We start from the raw sequence: 25071 nt of genomic DNA, 5'->3' as shown, positions 1-25071 counted from the left end.
ATTTATATGAACAAAAGGCTTTCTTGAGATTCTGACAACTGACTGAGCTTGGATTTGGAGACAGAGTATAAGAATTAGTGATGAATTGAGGAGTGAGAACAGCCAGGCCTCTTCTAACTGCTTTCTCCTCTGCTATCCTCTGCTATTTATGTGATTTTTTTATGAATATTAGAAATCTCTAGGTATTTTGAGGCATACATGTTTTAAAATTAGGTCATAGTCAGATGAGAAGTGAGAGATATCTAAAGACCAAATATGCTATGCATAAGAACGATGTCTGTTGTGAACTTATTAAATAAATTTAAACTAACAATTATTAATTTTATCTGCTCTCTCTTGGCCCAGGTTAACAATACTTGCTCTATCATTTTCATCTTTAGTGGACATTTATGATTAATCTTGAAGAATTCTTTTCAGGGCAAAAAGGTACCTGGTGAAGACCCAAGACAGATAAGAATTTTTGGGTAAAACACAACAGAGAGATGGTTGCCTATCATTTGAGGCTTGTTTTAAACCTTCCTTTACACATATATTGAATATTGTTGAAATATAAAAATTGGCCAAAACTGCAGTGGCTGATGATAAACAAGCATTTGTGTTTTGGTGGTATAAACATGACCTTCTTATCTTGTGGAATTCATACCAGCAGTGACAGTGTGACAGTGTTCAGGAAAGCTCAAGGGTTGGGTCTGGATTTTTCAAGAACCTGCCTCAACAGGAACCATGAAATCTTGGAGGCAAAATTTAGGCAGATCTCAGGCTTTGTGTGAGCTCCTTCAATCAGAATGATTCAGAACTGAACTCTGCAGGCTAATTCTGCAGGTCATTCCACATTCAGACAACCTCATCTATAGGGCAAAGCTCTGATTACCTCTTTAGCACCTGTACATTGTAACTACTATGCTATCACCTCACTTCATAGAGTTACACACACCCTCTATATTTTGGTTATGTTATTAACCATAAAATTTGATGTTTTAAAGCAACAACCATTTTATTACATCTTATGATGTTATGGGTCTGAATTTTGGATAGGGCTTAGTTGGCTGGTTCTTCCACTTCTGCTTTTGGAAAGGGCATTGACTGGGATTGTTCAGTGATACTCACCTGACAGCTGAACTGACATGGAGGGCCCAAGATGGTTTTGCTCACATACTTGGGTCCTTGGAAGGGAGGGTTGGCATTTTGCACACATCTGGGCCCCTTTCCATCTCCATGTATTTCAGGGCCTTCATGTGTGGTCTTTCCAGCAAAGTGATTAGACTTCTTACCTTGTTGCTCAGGTTCCAAGAGTGCATGTACCAGAAAATTATAACTTTCTCCCAACAGTGAGGAATAACTTCCCTGATCCAGAAAACGTAAGAGACCAATTAGGCAAAAGGAGATTAGGGAAGAGGCAGCATCTAGGCACAGAGAAATATTTGCTTTTAGAATGAAGATGGACTCAGGAAAACTATCAGAAGCATTCACACATGCTGATAAAAGACTGTCAATTAATATATGTCTCTCACATTCAATCTGTGCATGATAGAAGATGTACCAGTCATCAGTCATTTTCAGATGCTATGGAATGATTGGCACTTAACACCCTATAGTGATACTAGAAAGAATGCTCAACTGGGAATGTGGAGACTTCAATTCTAGACTCTCTCTTAATTTTAAGGGCCTCCATTTTGTAAGTTGAAGAATTTTGCAGTTGGAATAGAGTCAACTCCTGGAAACCCAACAAATACCTATTACTTCCTTCAAGTGAGATATTCACCTTGATAATCTAAATGTTCTGATTCCTGCCCAATTCTCCAAAATCACCTTGTGCCCTTTCTCCACACTACCCTCATGCAATTCTCAGAATTCACACTTTCCCTGACTAGAAGGCCCCTCGCATACTGCCTCTCTGCCCACAACACTCCTCCCTTGTTGTGATAGTGAGCTCCGGCTAACTATCCCTGTGTGAGCTTAAATGTCCCCTTCTCAAGATGGTCTTCTTTGGCCACCCAATCTAAAGGGTCCCACCCTATTCTCTGGTGCATCTCGTATTGGGTTTCTTCTCTGAACTTTTCATGGTTTCTATTTATTTTGTGAATGCATTTGTTTACAAGGTTTCTGTTGGTCTCCTCTAGACACTACCCTCCATAGAATAGGAACTGTTCTTACTCACCATTGTATCCTAGTGCCCAACATAGTGCCTGAAATATGGGGTGTCCCCAAAATATGTGTGAAATGGATGTTACAGAACACTGTAAGTAACTTTCAGTCTAGTGAGAGATGGTGAAACAAGGCCAAACATTAATATGTCTTAAGAGAGCCATGAGCAAAGTTTTCTGTTTTTTTGTTTTTTTCAATTTCTGAGTTTTTTGAGAGAAAGTCAAAGACAGAGAGTACATAGCGGTGAGTGGACTGTGCATTGGAAAGCCAGAAGGAGTCTCTGGAAGCACCTTCTTAACCATTTAATGAGTCTGAATTCTATTATCAGTGCAATGGAATGCACTGAGGAGTGTGAACAGTGGAGGGACGTGGCCTGGGTGTATAAAGGTCACTCTGGATGCTGCATGTGAAGCAGGTTGAAAGGACGAGATGGGCATTTCCGAAGGTACTCAGGAGAGAGGTCATGTTGACAATGGGGGAACAGAGGTAGACAAATATAAAATGGATTTGGAGATAGAATATACAAATTAGTGATGAATTCAAGAGTGAAAACGAGGGAGATATCAAGAAGAACTCGAGGCTCTGAGTTGAGCCAATGGAGGTAGGGGAACTGAGATGCATAGGTGGGAAGGATGAGGTATGTGCCAAGGAAGTAGAAAATGTTTGCAGAAGGAAAATCAGAAAGGAAATCAGTGCAAATGACCTTATTATCGTGTAAGGGACCAACATTGTTAAGGGGAAGTTTACATTTCAAGATTGTCTCTGAGTTTCTGGATAACTTTACTTTCTGACCACTTCTTCCCTCTGCCACCCCCTCAAGCTACTTCCTGCATGTACAGGCCCATTTGTTCCACCACAAGTTCTTTCTTTTAGGAGATGTTGCCAGTGTGATCTGTACATCATAATTGTTCAGGGAGCATCAAAGTGAACTGTTTAATCAGCAAGTCGATGAGTTCATATCTTGATATTTCTCTGTACATAAAGACCTAATGAATCACTTGTTGTTCCTCCCTCCCCAATAACACTGGTGCTATTCCACTGGATATTAAGTATTCCAGCTTATTTAATAGACGGCTAAATTTGCCTATAAAAAACAAACGCAGTACAGTGAGAAATGAAGCATTTACCTATGTGATTTAGGTCCAGAACACTTGTAGTCTGAAATAATCAGATTTCCCTACAAAACTGGGACTGATCTGAATAATATATTCCTTGGTACTTTACCTCAACATGGGCACTCCTGGAAAAGCTTGCTCCCTCCTTGGCAATTTAGTGGATGCTGTGCTAATTGTCTTGTGTACACTGGAGGACACTCCTCCCAGTAGTCTTTCTCTTTCCTACCCTGTTAATGAGGGTAAGATACAGCCTTTATTTTCCAGAACCATTCTTGCATCTGACCTCGCCCCTCCACCAAACCCAACCACCCTCCTCCTCTGGGGCCAGGAGTCTGGGATTATATTTGAGTCTCCAAGGTCTAGAGCAACTAGGACCCCATCAGGAATGGTGTGCAGCTTCTCAGTTTGTTCCTTCTTCAAGCATGGCTCTTCTCTTCAGGTTCCCTAAAAAAATCAGTCAATTAAACCTCATGGCTTTGATCCCCAATAATTTAGAAATATCATATGGTCATTTGGGCACATGCAAAGAATAATTTTCCAATTCATAAAACCTCCAGAGAAATTTCAGGGAGAAATGGCAATGCACAAAATCCCAGGGGAAAATTTAACCAAGTCATAAAATTAGTATTGAAATGGCATTGGAGCTTAGTGGGGAGACTTACACATTTTCAGAAACATATTCATTAAACATGTGCGCTTTATTGTCCAAGGCATTGGAAACACAACAGAGAATAAGAAAATGTCCCTATCTGTAAGGAGTTCAGCCTAGTGAAAGGACACAAACCAGTTCAGGTGCTACTATAGGAGTATAAAGGTGGTTTGGGTGGGGTGGGCGGTGGTGACCGATTCTATCAGGTTGTTAAGAGACACTTTATATATGAAATGCTGCCATGAACTGTTTTGAAGCTGATACGACTGCAATGATCATCTGTAACTTCTGATTTCAAGTTTCATTTTGGTCATAAAATCCTTATTGCTCTCATTCATGAAGCTTTCACTAATAGCTATTACACATCAGAACTCATCTATAATGCATTAATAAATGATACTGGTATCTTTTGTATATAATGGAATTCTACAGAAGTTTACTTTCGTGGAGAAGGGGTCCCACTGCTCTGAGTATGTCACCATTGCTCTAGGTAACAGGGAGCTAAGTAAAGACTTTAAAAAGATGCCTCAGCCTGCGTGATGGCTCATGCCTATGATCATAACGCTTTGGGAGGCTGAGGCAGGCAGATTGCCTGACCAGCCTGGGCAATACGGTGAAACCCTGTCTCTAATCAAAAATACAAAAAATTAGTCAGGCGTGGTGGCATGCACCTGTAATCCCAGCTATTCAGGAGGCTAAGACAGGAGAATGGCTTGAACCCGGGAGGTGGAAGTTGCAGTGACCTGAGATCATGCCATTGCATTCCTGCCTAGGCAACAGAGCAAGACTCCGTTTCCAAAAACAAAAAACAAAAGAGATGTCTCACCGCTAAATTTGCATTTCAGAAAATTTACTGGGCCAAATTCCTAATGGGTGAAGATTAACATGAAATGACGGCAAGAGAGAGACTGTGTCTCTTCCTGTAGTCTGGACCATCTCCTAATTCCAGGACAGTCCTGTTGAACCTTTTCCAGGACTTCTGAGACAGGTATGGGAAGAGGTTGCTGGTGGGAGAGAAGGGAAAGAAGACCACCAGGAGATCGCCAGAGAAGTAGAAAACACTTTGATTTTCATCTCCTGAAATAATTCCAGACGCCAGGAAAAACGCCCCTCATTTCCATTATATTTCCTGGTTGACTGCTTTATTGACTAAATTTTAATTAGGATTTAAAACATTTCCCAAAGTAGTCTAAGTGTAAGGAAATAAAAAAGCTGTGAGAGGTCCAGGAAGTTACACACTGCCAGTCAGATTTAGTTTTTCAATTTTTATTAGGTACTTATTGTGAATCAGACACTATTATAGGGTCTAGAGACATACGATGAGTAAGATCAAGTAGCAGTCATCAACGAATATACAAGAAGAAAAACCAAGTCAAAAAACAAAAATGATAATAATAAACAATGTGATAAGCATGGTGACCTATACTTTGATGGTTTACTCTGGGAGCAGCATGGAGAGATACTTGGCCCTGAGTCCAAACCTGTGATTAAGTCACCATTGAGTAACACTATATAGATTGTCCCCAGCTTACTATGGTTCAACTTAGGATTTTTTTTCAACTTTATAGTGGTGTGAAAGCAATAAGCATTTAGTAGAACATCAATAAATTACATAAGATATTCAACACTTTATTATAAAATAGGCTTTGTGTGAGATGACTTTGCCCAGCTGTAGTTGCCCAACTAAAGTAAGTGTTCTGAGCACATTTAAGGTAGATTAGGCTAAGCTATGATGATTAGTAGGTTAGGCGTATTAAATGCATTTTCAATTTATGATATTTTCAACTTAAATTGAGTTTATGGGGACATAACCCCATGGTAAGTCAAGGAGAATCTATAAGTAGGTTCTGTGGAGGACACAAGAAAGCAAGAGGCATAATCGAGTTATGAAAATAAGATATTTACACATGAGCATATCTATTAAAATCAAACAGGCTCTCCAGAGACACAGAACCAGTAAGATAGAGAGGTAGATATCTCAAGAGCTGTATTTCAAGGAATTGGCTCACATGATTACAGGAACTGGCAAGTTCAAAATCCATAGGCAGATCAGCAAGCTGGGAATTCTTGGGCAGGAGTTTATGCTGCCATCTTGAGGCACAATTTCATCTTTTTCAAGGAAACCTTAGTTTTGCTTTTAAGGCATTCTAACTGATTGGATAAGGCCAACCCCAATAATCAAGAATAACCTTTTTAACTTAAAATCAACTGATTGATCTGGAGAAGACACCAAAGATGTGGCTGGGCAACTTTTGCCAAAGACACGTGGATGCAATCTGTCATCTCAGCAGAAACCAGGAATAGAGATGTAGGTATCCAGTAAAGATGTGTGGCGGCCCCTCTTGTTGACGGGTTGAACTCCCATGAATTTCACCGGAGACTGAAAATGTTTTGAGAATTTTATACTGCCAGTAATATTGCCAGCCTGGACTGAGGGGGACAGAGAAGGGAAGAAATGAAGGAAGCATGACTCTGAGGGCAGAGCCATGGATGTAAAAGGGGACTCTTGGGCTAAGACGGCAGGGCAGCCACCCCAGCAGGTCCAGAGGACAATGAGTTTGCTCCTGCCCTGAACAGTCCCGGTTCCTTCTGATCTGGACTTGGATGGCAAATGCTGAAACAGAAAAGTGTCATCCAGGATTTCGGGAGGAGGTCTGGATAAAATTGACCCTGATTTGGATTTAGATTTTACTTGTAGTGACTGCAAGATCTTTTTTCCAGAGTGTTTGAACTATTATGCAACTAAATACAGTATATTGTCCTTAAAAATAATTAAAGATTATATATAAAATATAGATCATTTATATTACACAGAGAGAAAATATGAATTAAATATTGAAATGTTAACAGTTATCAGACTTTAATTTTTCTGTTTTCTTAGTTTCATTTTCTAGAACAAACTTTTTACTTTATAATGAGAAAAATTGTTTTTTATTCATAAGGCAAATATATTAATCAGTTTTTTTTTCTTTTTTTGTCGTTTGACTTTTTGTTTTGTTTTGTTTGTTTTTGGTGTTGAGTCCATTAGAGTATTACTATAGAAAGCACAATGGCCTCATACAAAAACCGGATTCCTAAATTTATTGCTACCTCTCAATACTTGGACCTTGGACAAGCCACTTAACCTCTCTAAGGCTATTTCCTGCCCTACATACCTCACCAAGTACGTGTAAGAATCAAATGAAGTTATTTGTAAAGGCTCTGTAATTCTCATTAGAAATGTCAGGAATGATTACTGCAAAAATACTTTTTTTTTTTTTTTTTTTAGGAGGTGTTTGGTTGTTTCGCCCCGCCGGGGGTGGAGTGGCCGGCTCTCAGCTCACTGCAAGCTCCGCCTCCCGGGTTTACGCCATTCTCCTGCCTCAGCCTCCGGAGTAGCTGGGACCACAGGCGCCCGCCACCTCGCCCGGCTAGTTTTTTGTATTTTTTTTAGGAGAGACGGGGTTTCACCATGTTAGCCAGGATGGTCTCGATCTCCTGACCTTGTGATCCGCCCGTCTCAGCCTCCCAAAGTGCTGGGATTACAGGCTTGAGCCACCGCGCCCGGCTTTGCAAAAATACTTTTAACACAATTATCAGTTTCAAATGCACAAGTAATAGGCCTTTATATTTTTAGTAGATATTTTATAGTTTGTAAACTGTCACTGAACTTAAAAAACATATTTATATTGGATCATAATGAAGTAGAATATTTACATAGGATCTTGTAAAAAATCTCCAATACACTGTGAGTATTTACATTTAAGTGAAATACTGTACTATGTATCTAAGACAGTTGGAAAATTTATTTTAAATTAACAAATGTCATGCTTGGTGAAAGAATGTAACCAATAAATAAATGCTAATGTCCCGAATAAACACAACAACAACAAAAAGTGGACTGATTGTAGATACAAATCATATGTACAAAATCCCTTCATGGTAACACCTAGATTAGTGTTTGGTTAACTGAATACTATAGCCTAGCCAAGTGGACGCATAAAATTCACCATCACAGTGAGTAAGTATGTGTTAATTGCCAAATTAATGGTACCTGAAGACTGAAATATGAAATGGATTTGATAGTAAAATACAAAGCATACACAAAGTCATTTTTCCAAACCTACACCCGCCTGTGTCTTCTTCCTCCCCTGTATATGTCTCCTCATCCCTCACTGAAACTCTGCCTAAACTGGCATGGAAATAGAATAATCTGGCATTACTACTCCTCATTTGACTGTTCTTCCCTCCATTGCAACTTCCCTTTTTAAATGCCAACTTTTAGCAGTCAAGACACAGATTCATGATATCTCTCCCAGGCCATTCTATTTCAGAAGTATTTATGTGTTCCCGCCGGGCGCGGTGGCTCAAGCCTGTAATCCCAGCACTTTGGGAGGCCGAGGCGGGTGGATCACGAGGTCAGGAGATCGAGACCATCCTGGCTAACATGGTGAAACCCCGTCTCTACTAAAAATACAAAAAACTAGCCGGGCGTGGTGGCGGGCGCCTGTAGTCCCAGCTACTCAGAGGCTGAGGCAGGAGAATGGCGTGAACCTGGGAGGCGGAGCTTGCAGTGAGCCGAGATCGCCACTGCACTCCAGCCTGGGTGACACAGCGCGAGACTCCGTCTCAAAAAAAAAAAAAAAAAAAAAAAAGAAGTATTTATGTGTTCCCATCACGTGAAGCTCATGTCTCTCATTGAAAACTTGAATGACGAATGTGGACAGTGCCACTTGCCATGCTGAGTCACTTACTCCTTAGCAACAAAAGGAATGTTTCAATCTACTACATTATCAAAATCTAGTTTGACTTTGCAAAACTTGTATTGAGACTGTGATCTGACCCTTTTCAACTCAGGACACACGGCCGTATCATATTTAGCAGCCCCTTCCAACAAAGCATCTTTAAAATTTGTTTCCAGCCCATTCATAATTTGTTAAAGAGCTCTTTTAATTCAGCTTTCTAATACAAAATAAAACCTAAGTTTTCTTTGACACTATCCTCCTAAATGTTTACAGAGAACTATGGTATGTGCATGCACACATGATATTTCTGTGTGTCTAGTGTGTGTATGCACCTGTGCGTGTGTGTGTGTGTGTACTGATTTTTTTTGCAGAGGCTTGTGTCACTGATTTTTCAGATTACTGTCATCAAGATAAAATAAGAATTGCCATATTTAACCTTAGCAATAAAACTACTGCCAAGCATTGCAATCTAGTTTTTTTGGCTCTTACTGCTAAGATTTCTGTCTTCACATTTATGTTTCCTGTTAGTTCCTGTATCAATTTAGAAAAATGTAAAGGGTAGCTATTAAAAGATATCTGGAAGGTAAAATGAATTTGCCACTCTCAGCAAAAAGGATGTCCAGTGTTTAGCTTTCTTCTCCTAAGCAATCATTTGTTTTTCAACTTACAAAATGAATTTTGGAACAATGCCACATTATGCCACAAAATATTAATAGGTATAATTAGTACATTGATATATGTTTGATTCTATCATTTTTCATTCCTTTTTTTGTCATTCTTCTTTTAATCTACTGTGACAGTTCTGTAATAGAGCACCAGAAATATGACTCTAGGGCAAGCCATACTACTAATCATCAATATAGCATTGTATGCTGTCCAGCAGATGCATGTTCCTGTTTTGTCAGCAGGGATGACATTCTGCAAAATTTCTACCCAGAGAAATGCTTTCCAAGATTTGCTTACAAGCAATAAATTCAATGGTATGCTTAATTTGATCATTAATTATATATTTTCTTTGTTATATTCAAATGGGATGCCCATGAAATTGATCATGCAGGGTTTTGGGTTTTTTTCTGTTGTTGTTCTTTTTTCTGTTGAGCAGCTTGTCATTTTAGTTTAGCTGCAGGATATAGAACAGTACTGTCAAAGCAATCTAACTATATAAGCTATATGTAAGCAACCCAAATGAGGCTTTGAACCACCTTTTATTATTCATTCTATAATTCTTCAACTGTAAAGGGATCTGTAAGCCACCTCTAGATTGTATAACAGCGGTCACTTTGGGGTTCTTGGCTTAAACTAGTAACCCCAGTGAAATCATTAATGACCACCAATATAGATCCCATCGTTAACAACACCATGAACAAATCCATTCAGAAAACCACTTATTCTTCCAAACTTGCACTTAGCAATGGTCATCATTCTGAAACAACAATAATAAATACTTACAGGGTATCCAAGACCGATAAACCAGCTGCCCTTAAAAAATATTTGTACAGATCTGTATGAAATTTTCTCTAGTAGCATATGCCAGTCCTATTATCAAGGAGAAGCCAACTCTCTCTCCCAGCTTGTTGCAAATCCACACATTTGGAGTATTCAGCTCATTCAACTTAGTTCTGGAAAGTCAAAATTTTCTTCTTTTATAAGTAGAGGACTACATATTTTTGGTGCACTATAAGATAGTTACAACATTCCTTCTTAGTGGTAGGAGATCTATGCAATCTATGCATTGTGTATTACATATGTTATAGCAAGTGCTTAATATTATATATGTTATAGCAAGTAAAGATATAAATATTTTATATTGAGTTAAAACACAGAAATCTGAAAACAATCTCTTAAAGTATGGATGCCTCTTCAATTTTATGATTATGGGGGGAAATTAGGTTGTTTTGCTTTGCCTTTCATTTAGAGCAATCAGTTATCCCTGTGAAAACCATGGATGTTACCTACATTTATTGTCTGTTAGCATATTTTTAACACACCTATAAAAATAAAGACAACTCTGTATTGTTTCAGAGTATTCTTTTTAATCCAGAGCATAGTTACCTAATTATCAAGTAACATTAATATATATTATATTGATTATATAAAAGAGGGTTATAGCATAATCATGACAAAGGGCTGACTGTCCCAGAACACAAGACCGCACCTTATGCGTTTTCAAAAGATCTTTGAAGGTCAAAGGGTGAAAGGCCAGGCCTCCTGAGGTCATCACTTCCAAGCACTGCAGCTGGTAGCTGCAAGTCAGGAATTCAGCATAGACTGAACATCGGAGCCTGTTTATGCTCATGAAAATAGTCACCAAGTTAACCTTTCACTAGGAAAAATTATAAGTATTGTCTTACAATGTTATCACACTCTCATTAGTAATTATGAACAAATCAATACACAATTCAGAACCAGAGATAAAGGCGTATAAATTCCAAGATCGATTGGTTTTCTTGTCACAAATTCATTCTTTATCAACTATCAACCAGTAAGTCCTGGATTTCATTTCACTCATCCAAATAAAGATATTAATTGCTTAATTCTGTTCACTCCCTGCCCTGTTGCTTACCCTGTTCCCTTAATTAGGATTAGCATTTCCACCTTCTGATATACTGAGATGTATATATATATAAAGAGAGAGAGAACAAGAGATGGGACCTTATGAGAACTATGACTAGGTGAATTACTTCACCCCCTTGCTGTCTGCAAATTGTCTGAAGACAGGACCTATGTCTGTCCTGCTCAGTAGTGTACTCTCAGTGCCTACACCACAATGTGGGCTCCTGAAATATGTTTGAAAAGTGTGTGTCAAATAAGTGTTTAAAAAAATGAACGCATGCGTTTGTGAACCTGGTCAAGGGTCTCCTCACTTCTCTGTGGTGCAGTATTCACCTCCTTACATGTATTCCTGCCTGTAGACCAGCCTCACTCTAATTCACTTTCCACTTTGCAGCCTCCTTCATCTCTTTGAAGTGCAACCCTGTCTTGTGCTTTTCACCATTTTACTACTAAGAAAACCAAGCTCAGAGAGGAAATGTGGCTTGCACAGCGTGCTGGGATGATTAAGTTACAGCACCCATTATCCATTTTTATGCTCCTGACCCCAAGTGCTTCTAATAAATCAAAGCACTACTGTTCCTGTCTCTTGCTCTTCCCTGCTTGTCCTGATTGACTTCATTGCCCCTCCTTTTCTCATTCATTTCTTTGCTCTTGGGACAATTTTTCTGATTGGGTAAATTCAGCCACTGGGGGGCGCAGTGATAGATTTTTTTTCTGCAATGCACTGATTCGATCGGGACACTCCACTTTTTCTTCTCAGTCCAGTGACTTGCCAGTACAATGGTAGAATACAATAGCATTCCTGTGATTGCAGGCATAGGCAAATTCAGTGAAGCAATAAACTTAATCCTGCAAAAATAAAATAGCATTTTTGTGAAAATATTTCTAAACTGATCGATGCTTTCCATTTTCTTAAATAGGTTGTGTTAACGTCAACCTAGTCTCTTCTTGCTGAGTCAGAAAGGGCATATATTCAGGCCTCTGCCCAGCACGGTGGCTCACGCCTATAATCCCAGCACTTTGGGAAGCCAAGGCGGGTGGATCAGGCCTGAGGTTGGGAGTTCAAGGCCAGCCTGAACAACATGGAGAAACCTCATCTCTAGTAAAAATACAAAATTAGCCAGGCGTGGTGGCAAATGTCTGTAATCCCAGCTACTCGGGAGGCTGAGACAGGAGAATCGCTTGAACCCAGGAGGCAGAGGTTGCGGTTAGCCGAGATCGCACCACTGCACTCCAGCTTGGGCGACAGAGCAAAACTCCGTCTCAAAAATAAAAATAAAATAAAAAATTCAGGCCTCTCCTACTCCCCCAGTGCCACGTAAGTGAAGAGTCAATATGTGCTAATAGACTTGTCGTTTAGACTTGTTAAACACTGGCCTAGGACAGCAAAGGTGGTGGCAATATCTCTTCCCTTGGTGTCTCTGTAAGTAATAAAAGTACCACCTATTTGGACTGTTCTAATAAAGGCATGATTTATATTAAATGAAATTTGAACCCCAGAAGCTCAAAGTTTTAAATGCTTTTTGTTTAGTTTTCATTATTCACTGAGCGTAGAGAAATCTTTTCCCCTTGCGGTTCAGGATTCAGCCCAACATATAGCTCCAGAGAAGAAGCAGAGCTATCATGATGATGAACCTGTAGGAGAGGGTTATCCTACAAACGTGGAAAATATCTGACTGTCATAAAACCCAGAGGAAACCAAGTAGTGTTTGTGTCCCTGCACCACCCAGAGCACTAAATATAGAATCATCCTTAGTGATGGTTTCTTTCGTTAGCTCCCTTCCCTTTGGTAAACAAGTTGACCTACAAAGAAAGCCACACCTAAAGATTGATCCTTTCTCACTGAATGTGTAGAATAAAGTAAAATGGGCAGGTTCCTAAACTGAGAAGGGATATTTGATTCTAATCTAGTCAGCAAGTAATTCTAATTCTACATAAGATATTCATAGAATAAGCTCTTTTTTATAGAGCTATCAATTATCAAAGCAATTTTTAAGGCATTCATATTAAATAAAAATAAAATAGTGATATGAATAATAGTGATGACAGACACATTAATAGCATGTAAAATTACTAGAATAATTTAGAAATAGTCTGTAAATTCCTAAACAACTCTGAGGTTATTTTAGATAATTCAGTGATACTGTAAAGAGTTCTAAATTGACATATTGTAGCTTCTGACTTTAAAAAAAAAAAAATCCTAAACCAAGTGCCACTGAATTAAAGGTAATTTCAACTAAAGTTATGATAACAACAATCTGCAACACTTATGAGAATTCTGAAAGCAAAACCTTAAAAAAATACATTGCTCTACCTCAGCCAGATCAAGATAAACATTACAGTGACATGTCACAGTGATAAGTTGCTTAGCATGTACCCTTGAGAGGGAGTGATGAAAGCAGCACCTTACCTCTGTGTGTTTCCTCCTCAAAACCCCTATCCCTAGTGTAATCATGAGAAAAATATAGAATAAAGTCAAACTGAAGGCTATTCTACAAAATATCTGCCAAGTACTTCAGAAAACATTTAAGTTCATCCAAAACAAGGAAAGTCTGAGAAACTTGTAACCAAGACAAGTTGAGAATCTTTGTAACCTAAGAATTGGTGATGACCAAATTTAATGTGGGATCCTGCACAGGATGCTGGAGCAAATAAAAGACATTAAAGAAAAGCTAAGGAGACCCAATTAAAGTATGAACTTTAGTTAGTGTCAATATTGGTTTAATAGCTGTGGCAAATATACTCTAGTATTAGATGCTAACGGTAGGGGATACTGAGTGCAGTATGTGGGTGCAGGGTCTATGGGAACTGTTTGTATTATGCAGCTTTTCTGTAAACTAAAATTATTCCAAAATAAAAATGTTTATTACAAAATACATAGTGAATACAGTTTAAAAAGTCTCTTCTGATATAATGTTTGCAGAGGAAGATGCTTTTTAGTTTATAAATTATTTCCATAATTTGTGACAGTTCTCACATCTGCTACTATAAAATTCATTGCAGCTTCTCTGCCTCTTGGGGAAAAAATGCATTTAATTATCAGTAAAATTCAACTTTAGCTTGTTATGATGAATGATTTGAACCTGCCAGCTTTTCCCCCCTAAAAACAAAAGAACCAAAATGAAATACAGTCTTATTCCTCTACTCCCTTCCTTCCACCTGCTTCATTTAATTGATGAAGGCTTGTGCATGTATTAATCTTTTTGAGCTCTTCTGTAAGATGCAGAAAAAGCTAATATGATATCATTGTATCTAGCTAATGTGTGTGCTTTGTGAAATTGATACACCCTGCCAAGACATAAATTACTTAAGCTTTGATAAATGTGTTGAAATCAAGGAATGTTCAAACAGATAAAGCATAGCAATTTTTCTTTCTTCCCCTTTTTAAAACTCTGTTTTATGCTTGAGGTTAAATGTTTTTGCATTATTATTATAATATGATGGGGGAAAATACAGCAGGGATACTGAAATTAGCAGGAAGAGCCCCAGCAAATACAAAAGTAACCAGGAATATACAGCTATCTGTTTTGTAGATAACATTTAACAGTCTTGCCTTGGACAGAGTGGATTACCAACAGATTCAGACTCCCAGCATGTTGTATCACAGAAATTGTCTGTTCAGGAACGAGGACACCTGCCAGACACTTTATATTCTCAGCTCCCTTTGCTGACTCATATACTAGATTGGAATCAAAGATCTATAAACACATTTTGTTGGCAAAGAGCACTCACCTGGGATTTGGATGTGACTCAGATGCCAGTAAGACTAGAAACAAGGAAACATTCGATTGATGTTCTGGGGTTGAGAGGGTGGATTTCTACTTGGTCATTAATTTATCACATGGCACTGAACAAGTTGCTCAATTAACCATTAATCAGTTTCCCTGGAGGCTTGAGAATTCATAGAAACCTTTGGAGACTCTTCTTGAGTAAGAGGCACGAGATTATCCATTGGACCACGGAAGAGCCATCAGTCATTGAATGCCTTTTGCCAAGGAATAGGCCCAGTAATTTCCATCCATTCTTTTAGTCCCTACAACCAGCAAAGGAGATATAGGTGAGAAAACTGAGGTTCAAATCATACACTTGAGCAAGGGGTGATGATGCCATTAGGCAATAAATCCTATGCTCTTTTCCATCATATCAGGTTGCTTCCCCATTGGGAATATATGGGTAAGCAGTGGGGAGGTGGGCAGGGTTGTGGCTCATCAGCCTCCAATCTTCTGATTAGGTCTTCATGTTGAGCATGTGGACTGGGGACTTAGGTCATATAATCATCTAGGTAGACCTGGTGTAGAAAAGTGTGCCTGAGCTCTCAGCAGTGATGTTATAAAGTGGTGATTTATAACAAGAGGAAGGCTGAACAAGTTACACCAAGGCTGAAAGTTGGGCGGGGAGATAAAATTGTCAGCTTTTAAATGACATAGAGAAATATACTTGCCCTTTAAATTATATTCTTCTACCGGTAAATCACTGTCAGATAACTTTTTGAGATTTGGGTTTAGATTTGGAAGTCTGCACTTGTGAGAACTGTCCGTGCATTTTAAAGTAATAAGCAGAAGAGGTTGTACACAGTTTTTCCAACTTGGCTAATGTTGTTGTCAAAACAAGCTAGAAATATGATGCTCTAAGGAAAGTCAAATTTAAAAAAAAAATAAGGGCTTTATATAGATTTATATATATATATATATATATATATATATATATATGTACTTTTTATCTAAGGCACTGCCAGTGCATGCTGTCACTGGAAGAGAGAAACATTACATATCTTTGCCATTAGCTAATTTTTATTATTTTTTATTGTATAGACTAATCTTAAAATCAAGGGCTCCTTGAGCAGGTTTGGACCTGAACAGTAGTGTGTTAGAATGAATTTTTTTTAGAAATCTAATTTCATTTCAAATTCTCATATAGAGAACCTTTTCCAAAGAATAAAACAACTTTTGTAAAAGCAAATAATGACACTCAATTTATCTGTTTGATAAGCTTAGAATGTTTTCTACTTTCATTTTTTTTTAAGAGAGTCACATATATTTGGGTCAAGTCCTCTTACAACATAAACTGCTACCAGAAAAGTGTTGAGATCTTTGAAAATGTCTCAGTAATGGCCGATTGTTATTATTTTTACTATTATTATTACTATTACTATTATTATTATTATTATTGAGTAATCTCAGAACCATCACGATGGAAGTCCTAGAGATAAGAGAAGGATCTCTTAAGGTATCGGTGTCTGTCATATATTTGAAAGTGCACCAAGATCAGCTAAGACTACATGATTGCGAAACTTACTGGTTGTTGAATGATGGGCTCAATTCTTATTGGTTTTTCAGTAATGGGAAAGTGAGGAGAAAATTAGGCATAGCACTAAAACAAGAAAAATGAACCAGGCAGAAAAAAAGTTTAGGGAAACACGTAACATAAAACAAACACTTTAAAGAAAAAGAGGGCACATTGCTATTGATAAAGGAGTATTTTTATACTTCTGGTTGAAAAAAATTTTTTTTGAATGAAAAATGTATTTTAGTTCTGCTGATAAAGTATCATGGTATTTGTAATAAAGTAATTGATATTATGATACATAAAGGTAAGAATGAAGACGTATTTTTAAAAGCAAGCTTAAAGGGGAAAATGTCAGAAGGGCTCTCTCCCATGAAATAGAAGAAGGAAGGTGAGAGTAAGGGAAGAAGCTCAGAAGCTGTACCAAATCAAGGAGTAGAGATTGGGAACTAAGGAGCATTTCTTGTAAGCCAGATGTTCCGCAAATGGTAGATGTGTCTGTAAGCATTTACCAAGCATGGTGAATCTCATGAAATACTGGAAACAGGTGAAAAATAGGTAGTAGACTATGGGCAGCAAGAATCACAATCACAGAAGAGAAATTGGACCTTGATCAGCAAGAGCTTCTTATCTGCCTATGCATCCTTGGCCCTCTTTCTGGAGAGATGCTGAGACAGGTCACTTGGACCAGGCTGTCTCCATTCTCAGGAAACTCAAGTCGGAAGCAGAGTCTGGGTGTTGAGCTCCATGGACTATTACCAAATGATTGGAATGAAGTTTGTGCACATCATGAGTAAGAGTGTTCAAGGGACTGGACGTGATGGTTCACTCCTGTAATCCCAACACTTTGAGAGGCCAAGGTAGGAGGATCACTTGAGGCTGGAATTCAAGACCAGCCTGGGCAACATAGCAAGACCTCATCTGTATAAAAATAAAAAATTAAGCCGAGCAGTGGTTCACGCCTGTAATCCTGACACTTTGGGAGGCCGAGGCAGGCAGATCATTTGAGGCCAGGAGTTTGAGACCAGCCTGGCCAACGTGGTGAGACCCTGTCTCCACTAAAAACACAAAAACTAGTCAGGCATGTTGGCGCATGCCTGTTATCCCAGCTACTCGGGAGGCTGATGTGCAAGAATTTCTTAAACCCGGGAGGTGGGGATTGTAATAAGCTGAGATTGCACCCCTCCACCCCAGCCTGGGTGATAGAGCGAGACTGTCTAAAATACATATATGTGTGTGTGTGTGTGTGTGTGTGTGTGTGTGTGTGTGTATGTGTATGCCAGGGATGGTGGTGTGCACCTGTATTCCTAGCTATTCTGGAGGCTGAGGAGGGAGAATCATTTGAGCTCAGGAGTTTGAGGTTGCAGTGAGCTATGATTATGCCTCCAGCCTGGGTGACAAAGTGATATCCTGTCTCTAAAAATAAATAAATAAATAGTATTCAAGGAACTGGAAGTCATTATGTTAAGTGAAATGAGACAAACACATATTCTCACCCATCTGTAAGAGCTAAAAACTTGATCTCGTAGAAATAGAGGATTTTGATAGTACCAGAGGTTGGGAAGCATTTGAGGGTGGGGTGGGTGAAATGAAGAGAGATTGATGGATGAGTACAAACATAGTTAGATAGAAGAAATAAGTTCTAGTCCAGGCACAGTGGCTCATACCTGTAATCCCAACATTTAGGAAGGACAAGGCAGGAGGATCACTTGAGGCCAGCAGCTTGAGACCACCTGGGCATCAAACTGAGACCCCATCTCTACCAAAAAAAAAATTAATCCCATTTTTTAAAATAAAATAAAACAAGTTCTCATGTTCAACAGCAGTGTAGGGTGACTATACTATAGTTAACAACAACATGTTGTATATTTTAAAGTAGCTTGAAGGACTTGAAATGTTCCCAATACATACTAGTGATACTTGAGATGATGTATACCCTAAATACTCTAACTTAATCATTACACATTTTATGCATGTATCAAATACTCACATGTACCCCCATAAATATGTAAAATATTGTATACCAATAAAAGAGAAAAAAAAGTGTGCAAAATCAGAAAACTGTAGTTACAGTATCAGAAATACTTTCAGCCAGAAATCCAGAGTAATGATCCCTCTTTCCCTGGGGAATCTGACAGCCTTTCAACACCAGGAGAGAGAAAGGAGTATCAATTCAGGGTGTATAAGCCCCTAAGAAGAGGCCATATGGATTTAGGTTCTCAAAATGTAAGAATATGCATCATACCAACTTGTTCAGAATTTTTTTAAACTCCAGAAATGAGGAAGAAAAGCTTCCAGGAAATTAACCAAAGGGAGAAGTATATGTTGTAGCACCCTCCCATCCTTACCAAAGTAAAAAATAATTTTCAAGAAACCTAGCTATACCTTTTGAGTCCTTGGATTCCTAAAGTGATTTGGGGACTAGACATAGGTGAAAATACTTTTCACAAAGCCCTGTTAGGATTTAAGCTTCTAAACTTTTATGAACATGCAATAGATAACCTTATGTTATCAAACTATGCCATCTAGTCAAATGCTGTATTTATAATCAGGCTGTGTCTTTCATTAATTTTCAAAATTGGACTGAAAGCAATAATTTTGGGAATAATCTGAAACCATTTTTACCAAGTGCTTTGCCAAGTTTGAAAGGGCTAGAGAAAGGACATAAACACAGCCTCTTTTCTTTCCTCACCCATTTCATCATGCTGACAGTTTTCCGGAGAATCATTACAAGAGTAGTTTGTGCTGTTAGAGATAAGAGGCTGTGTTTCCACTAGAAACCTCTATTTTCCAGACTTTTTATAAATCACCCATAAATATTCACTCCATGCAACAGCATCATATATAATTATTCTGTCCCTTAAAATCCGTATCTACTTAACTAAATTATTTTTAGTAAACATGGGGACTCTTGTACTATAAAAAGAAGAAAAAGAAAAATCAAATGCAAATAAAGTCTTATGTTTCAGTGGCTATTATTTGAACCAAAATACTGAGAAACCCATAAACCACATGCACATGACATTTCTTAGCAATTATTTTAGGATATAATTCAGTTGTAATAAAATTTATTAAATCCTATACAACCTATTAATTCAAAATATACCTCTCTACATTACTTTCTGTTTCTATAAAGGCAACTAAATTTTTACTTATATTTTTTCAACTAAAAATTTTGTAGAACTTTCTAATCCTCATCACATGCCTTTTTTTTGTTACAGAGTTTGAGACGAAATTATATAAAGAGCTATGAAATTACATGTTATAAGCCTTTGAACATAATAATCACCTTAATATTTCCAAATATACTTAAAAGACTTATCAATATCATTGACAGTTTTTAGCTCCTTGGTAGATACCTTCAGCATTCTATTTTTGTCTTCTACCTGAAAGAAAAGAGTTGACAATTTAATGATTATATCAAACGAGAAGTCAAAATATACTCTTCCCCCAAACTGGAAAATTAGCATTGTGAAGATCAGGAAACAGAGACTAAAACCACATCAACCCATTAAAATGAAATACTTTGTTCTTAACATCACCTTTTTTAATTTTCATATTCACGGTTTTCCATTGCTTGAATTAAATGCTCATCTTGTTACACTGTTGAGCCCGGCTGTGTGTGTGTGAAATGCTGTCGAATAAGAATCTAAATAATATTGAAAGAATTTCCCTTGCGGTTTGATTTCAGTTTGAGTGCGCAGTCACGGTATTAACCTAAAGTTTATTTCTCTTTCTTCTTTTCGAACAGCTATTTTGTGACAGCAAGGAAGTGGTACATGCCACGGAGGGGCTGGATTGGGAAGACAAAGATGCTCCAGGGACCTTGGTCGGCAACGTGGTGCACTCAAGGATCATCAGTCCCCTGCGCCTGTTTGTTAAACAGTCTCCGGTGCCCAAGCCCGGCCCCATGGCGTATGCAGACAGCATGGAAAACTTTTGGGATTGGCTGGCCAACATCACGGAGGTTCAGGAGCCATTGGCAAGAACTAAACGGAGGCCAATAGTGAAAACAGGAAAATTTAAGAAAATGTTTGGATGGGGTGACTTTCATTCCAACATTAAAACTGTCAAACTCAATCTCCTCATCACAGGGAAAATTGTTGACCATGGAAATGGAACCTTCAGTGTGTATTTCCGACATAATTCAACAGGCCTGGGCAATGTTTCAGTGAGCTTGGTACCACCCTCCAAGGTGGTGGAATTTGAAGTTTCCCCCCAGTCTACCTTGGAGACCAAGGAATCTAAATCTTTCAATTGTCGCATTGAGTATGAAAAAACAGATCGGGCGAAAAAGACCGCCCTGTGCAACTTTGACCCATCCAAGATCTGCTACCAGGAGCAGACTCAGAGCCATGTGTCTTGGTTGTGCTCCAAGCCCTTCAAGGTCATTTGCATTTACATTGCCTTTTACAGTGTTGATTATAAACTCGTGCAAAAGGTGTGCCCTGACTACAATTACCATAGTGAGACCCCATACTTATCTTCCGGCTGACCTTCCTGTTGTGGTAGAAATGAGGGATATGTGTGTGTATATATATATATTTGATTAGAATGACCAAGAAACAAGCCCAGCTCTTTATGGTAAAGGATCCCTTTTGTTTATGGCGGTGAACAAATAGTTCCCTATCAGGTTTTCAAATTTAAAAAAAGAAAAAGAGACATCTTTAAATGTGAGATTTGTTTGTTTCTATCATAGGTACCTTTATCTAAAAAGTTAAATTGTTTATGAAACCATCACTTTCATGCAAGATGACTAAGTTCTAGAAATCTTATTGTTTCTCTGAAAGAAACATCAATGATAGCAATATGTGACAAGAAGGAAGAAAATTATGCATGTGATAAACATTGCTCTTGAAATGAGCCTGCCTTTGAAATATGTTTTGGAAGGTTACCGCAGAAATAGCAGATGCAGTAAAGGAAAAGATTGTATTTGATAAATGAATTGTGTTTTTGACATTGGAACTTTTTTTTATATTTCTATCTTTTCCCCATCCATCTGTGCTGTTATTGATATGAGAGAAAAAAGGGTAAAATTTGTTTCAAAACTCGTGTGTGAAGTTACAGTGCCACAGTGGAACCAAGTTCCTTATCATCTGAGCTAGAGTTGCGTGGAATGTGATTTAAGCACATAGCCCTGTGTTGGTCACCATTCTTATGATTCCCTTCTGAGTTTGAATACTGATGTAATGGGAAAACAAATCTGAGAATAAGTTTGTTCAACAACAACAAAATTCATGATGCTTTTAGACTCTTCTGATAAATTCAAATGCTGTGAGATTAATCAAAAAATGACAAAATGTGTATGCATCCTATAGCTTAGAGCTTTATTCAATTCATTCGGTAGTGTGATTCTTTACACATGTGTAGAACAACTCTGAAGTTGAGAGTAAGTGCTTGTTTCCTAGACTAGAATAGAAAACAAAAGTGGGAAGTGGAGGGAGGAAATTTCAGGATTATGGATTCATTATTTCTAGCCTCCCAGATTAAGTTCTCCTTGCATTTAGTTAATATTTGAATAAAAGATCAAACTCTATGTGGAAATAGAGAGTTATATTTAAACATTTCTAATTATTAAGTACTGACAAGCAAGATACATGGCTTACCAGACTTTTGAAATGACTTCCAAATTAATGTCACTTCATAGTCAGTGCCCTTCTCATCTTCCCTATGGGGGTGAATAGCAATGCTACATGGTAGAACTGGATGATTATTAAATTATAACAGAAAGAGGTGTCTAGTTGATCAGGAAAAAGGCTTCTAGAACTCAGGACACTCATGGAATTGTCAGTCATTTTACAATAGATGTTAACTTCTTTCTCCCTTCTTATTGTAAAATATTAATTAAAGTAAAACATTAAATTGAGGACTAAAGGAAGATAAGTCCTAAACAACAAGAAGTAGTCTTACCACACTGTTCAAAAAACCAAGAGCTCTGTTCTCTATTTTGTATCTTCATTTCTTTCCTTTTACTGGTAATATCTGCAGTGTTCAATTTTTGTCTTTTGTAAAAATTGTACTAGGCTTAGTGTGTGGTAATGCAGGCTTGAAGTTCTTGCTCTGAGTTCACCACGTGTTTTTGTAATTTTGTGGTTGGTGAGTAATATTTTGAGACATCTTTTTATTTTCACCTAGAAACAAGAGTAAAATATTATTTATTGTAAAATATGTGGGAATCATATATGTATATATATACTTAGAATTTTCTGTGTATAGAGAAAGTATGCGTACACATTTCTATGTAAATAAAAAGAATTTGCTAGATCTGTCACATGAATCCTGGGTGGTTTTTTTTAAAGACTCTGTTCTCCTTGTTTCTTTTCCTCACAAGGGCTTATTCTCTCTCTCTCTCTCTCTCTCTCTCTCTCTCTCTCTCTGTCTCTCTCTCTGTGTGTGTGTGTGTGTGTGTGTGTTACCAATCGAACATGAAGGTTTCCCTTAGATACATATTAAATAGGCAGCTTGGCTGTGGAGATTTTAAAGCAGGGCGAAAGGATAACTTACATAAAACATTTTGTACATAGCATGGCATCTAGTAAGAAAGAACTCTCTACTTGTGAGCTGCCATTATGATTATTATTGTTTTGACATGAAATAACGAGGTTTAAAACTATTGGATGTTCAAAAGTTGAGAGATGTGAACATTATTTCTATGCTAGAAAAAAAAAAAACCCTATAAATCGATTTATACAGTTCTTAGATGTTAGCAAGGTTTGTAGAATTTTTTTAAAGTTTCCCATAAGCTTGTTTTTAAATTGGAGTAGAATATATGCCACATATATTTCTAAGTCAAAATTTCATTGCAAAGCATACCTAATTGTCAATAATGGTACTTGGCACAATATAAATCAGAGCCCACTTAAGCATGCAAATACACACATTTCTACAAAACAGTTTTGTGCCTTTTAGTACTGCTATTGAGGAAAAGGACATTCATGGAAGCTAATTTTGCCCGCGGTCACAAACTGTTTAAAAATTAAAGTGACAGAACTTTTAAATGTATAGACATATTAACATATAGAAGAGTAACATTTCAAAGACAGTGCCACCTACACTACCTTCTTAATCCTCTTATTTGACAGACAAGAAAACGCAAGTCCCTATGAGGGTAATGATGTGCCCACTAGTAAATGGCAAACCCACCTGAAATGCATTTCTCCTGACTCCTAGTCCCAGGTCGTGTGTTACATAAGAAAGGTAAACTGAAGCAGGTATTCAAGACAACAAAAATAATTGCAATGAGTTTATAACAAGACAGGACCCAGTAGCCAAAACTGAACCTGAAAACAGTGGAAATAACCTCCCCCTAAAATATTTAGGATAATAATTTATCTATGATCACAAATCTTTTAGAAACTCAAACTACAGAAAAATAAGTCAGGATAAATCCAAATTAAGTCAGGTTAAATCCTTATATCCAAAGATAAGAGTCCTGGAATACATTAGCAATATGACTGGCTAAGAATTAACAACAGTGGAAGACTACATTGGGCAGTTTTCAGGTGATTATGGCACCTGAGAATTTATTTTCATAGGAATTGGTGTATTTTGGGGAATGCCTTGATTGCCTAAAGGTTTGATTTCACCTCATGAAGAATTTTAAATTAATTAACTGGCCCGTAAAATATAGAGGATGGAGTCGTGCATTCTTCCTTGCAGTGAAACCAAAGTTAACTCAATGTTGATTAATCAGAACTCTCAATGAATGACAATTTAATATTGCCAATTGCAAGAGACAAATCAGGGGGAAAAAAGTTCACATTATAGATTCTTTTTTCTTCAGAAAAGTCATTAGATGATACTCAAAGATCATTTCATCTTCACCCCAATCTCCTACCCTGTATTGTGAGGTCTGGAATCCTGGGAACATATCCCATTCTGTTTCATTGTTAAATTTCCCTTCTCTTCATTCAACTCAGCTGTCCCATAAATACAGACAGTCCCTGATATACAATGGTTCAACTTACAATTTTTTGACTTTATGATGGTGCAACAGCCATATGCATTCAGTAGAAACTGCATTTTGAGTACTCGTACAACTATTCTGTTTTTCACTTTCAGTAAAGTATTCAATAAATTACATGAAATATTCACCACATTATTATAAAATAGGCTTTGAATTCAATTATTTTACCCAATTATAGGCCGATGTAAGTGTCTAAGCACATTTAAGGTAGGCTAGGCTGAGCTATGATGATTGGTAGATTAAGTGTGTTAAACGCATTTTTAATTTAGGATTTTCAATGTACAAGGGGTTTATCAGGACACAACCCCTTGATAAGTTGAGGTGCATCTGTAGTACTTAATCTATTATCTAAAATAATGAGTTAACTCTTTTGTGTCCTCCACAGCACCTCTTAAAGTGTATGGTATGTAAATAGTATGTTAGTCAGGGTTCTCCAGAGAAATGAAACCAATATGGTATGTAGAAAAATGTACGAGAAGATGTATTATCCTCATACATGGAGAGAATTGGCCCACACTATTAGGAGGCTAAGAAGTTCAATCATATGCCCTCTGCAAGCTGGAGAACTGGGAAAGTTCATGGTTCAAGGTCAAAGGCCTGAGACTAGGAGTTCCAATATGCAAGGGCAGGAGAATA

The 25071-nt window shown here is 37.7% G+C and overlaps 1 protein-coding gene across 1 annotated transcript in view; it reads left to right on the top strand.

Moving 5' to 3' along the window:
- Window positions 1-22740, top strand: part of NXPH2 (neurexophilin 2) — a 118773-nt gene extending 96033 nt beyond the window's left edge. The window contains exon 2 of the mRNA XM_017946512.2: window positions 20221-22740. Coding sequence (XP_017802001.1) covers window positions 20221-20964 — 744 coding nt within the window. The 3' untranslated portion in view covers window positions 20965-22740. The remainder of the gene's footprint in view (window positions 1-20220) is intronic.
- Window positions 22741-25071: the final 2331 nt, after the last annotated feature.

Source organism: Papio anubis, chromosome 10 (genome assembly GCF_008728515.1).
Source record: "Papio anubis isolate 15944 chromosome 10, Panubis1.0, whole genome shotgun sequence".
Lineage (NCBI taxonomy): Eukaryota > Metazoa > Chordata > Mammalia > Primates > Cercopithecidae > Papio > Papio anubis.
This window is presented reverse-complemented; position numbering and strand designations above follow the sequence as displayed.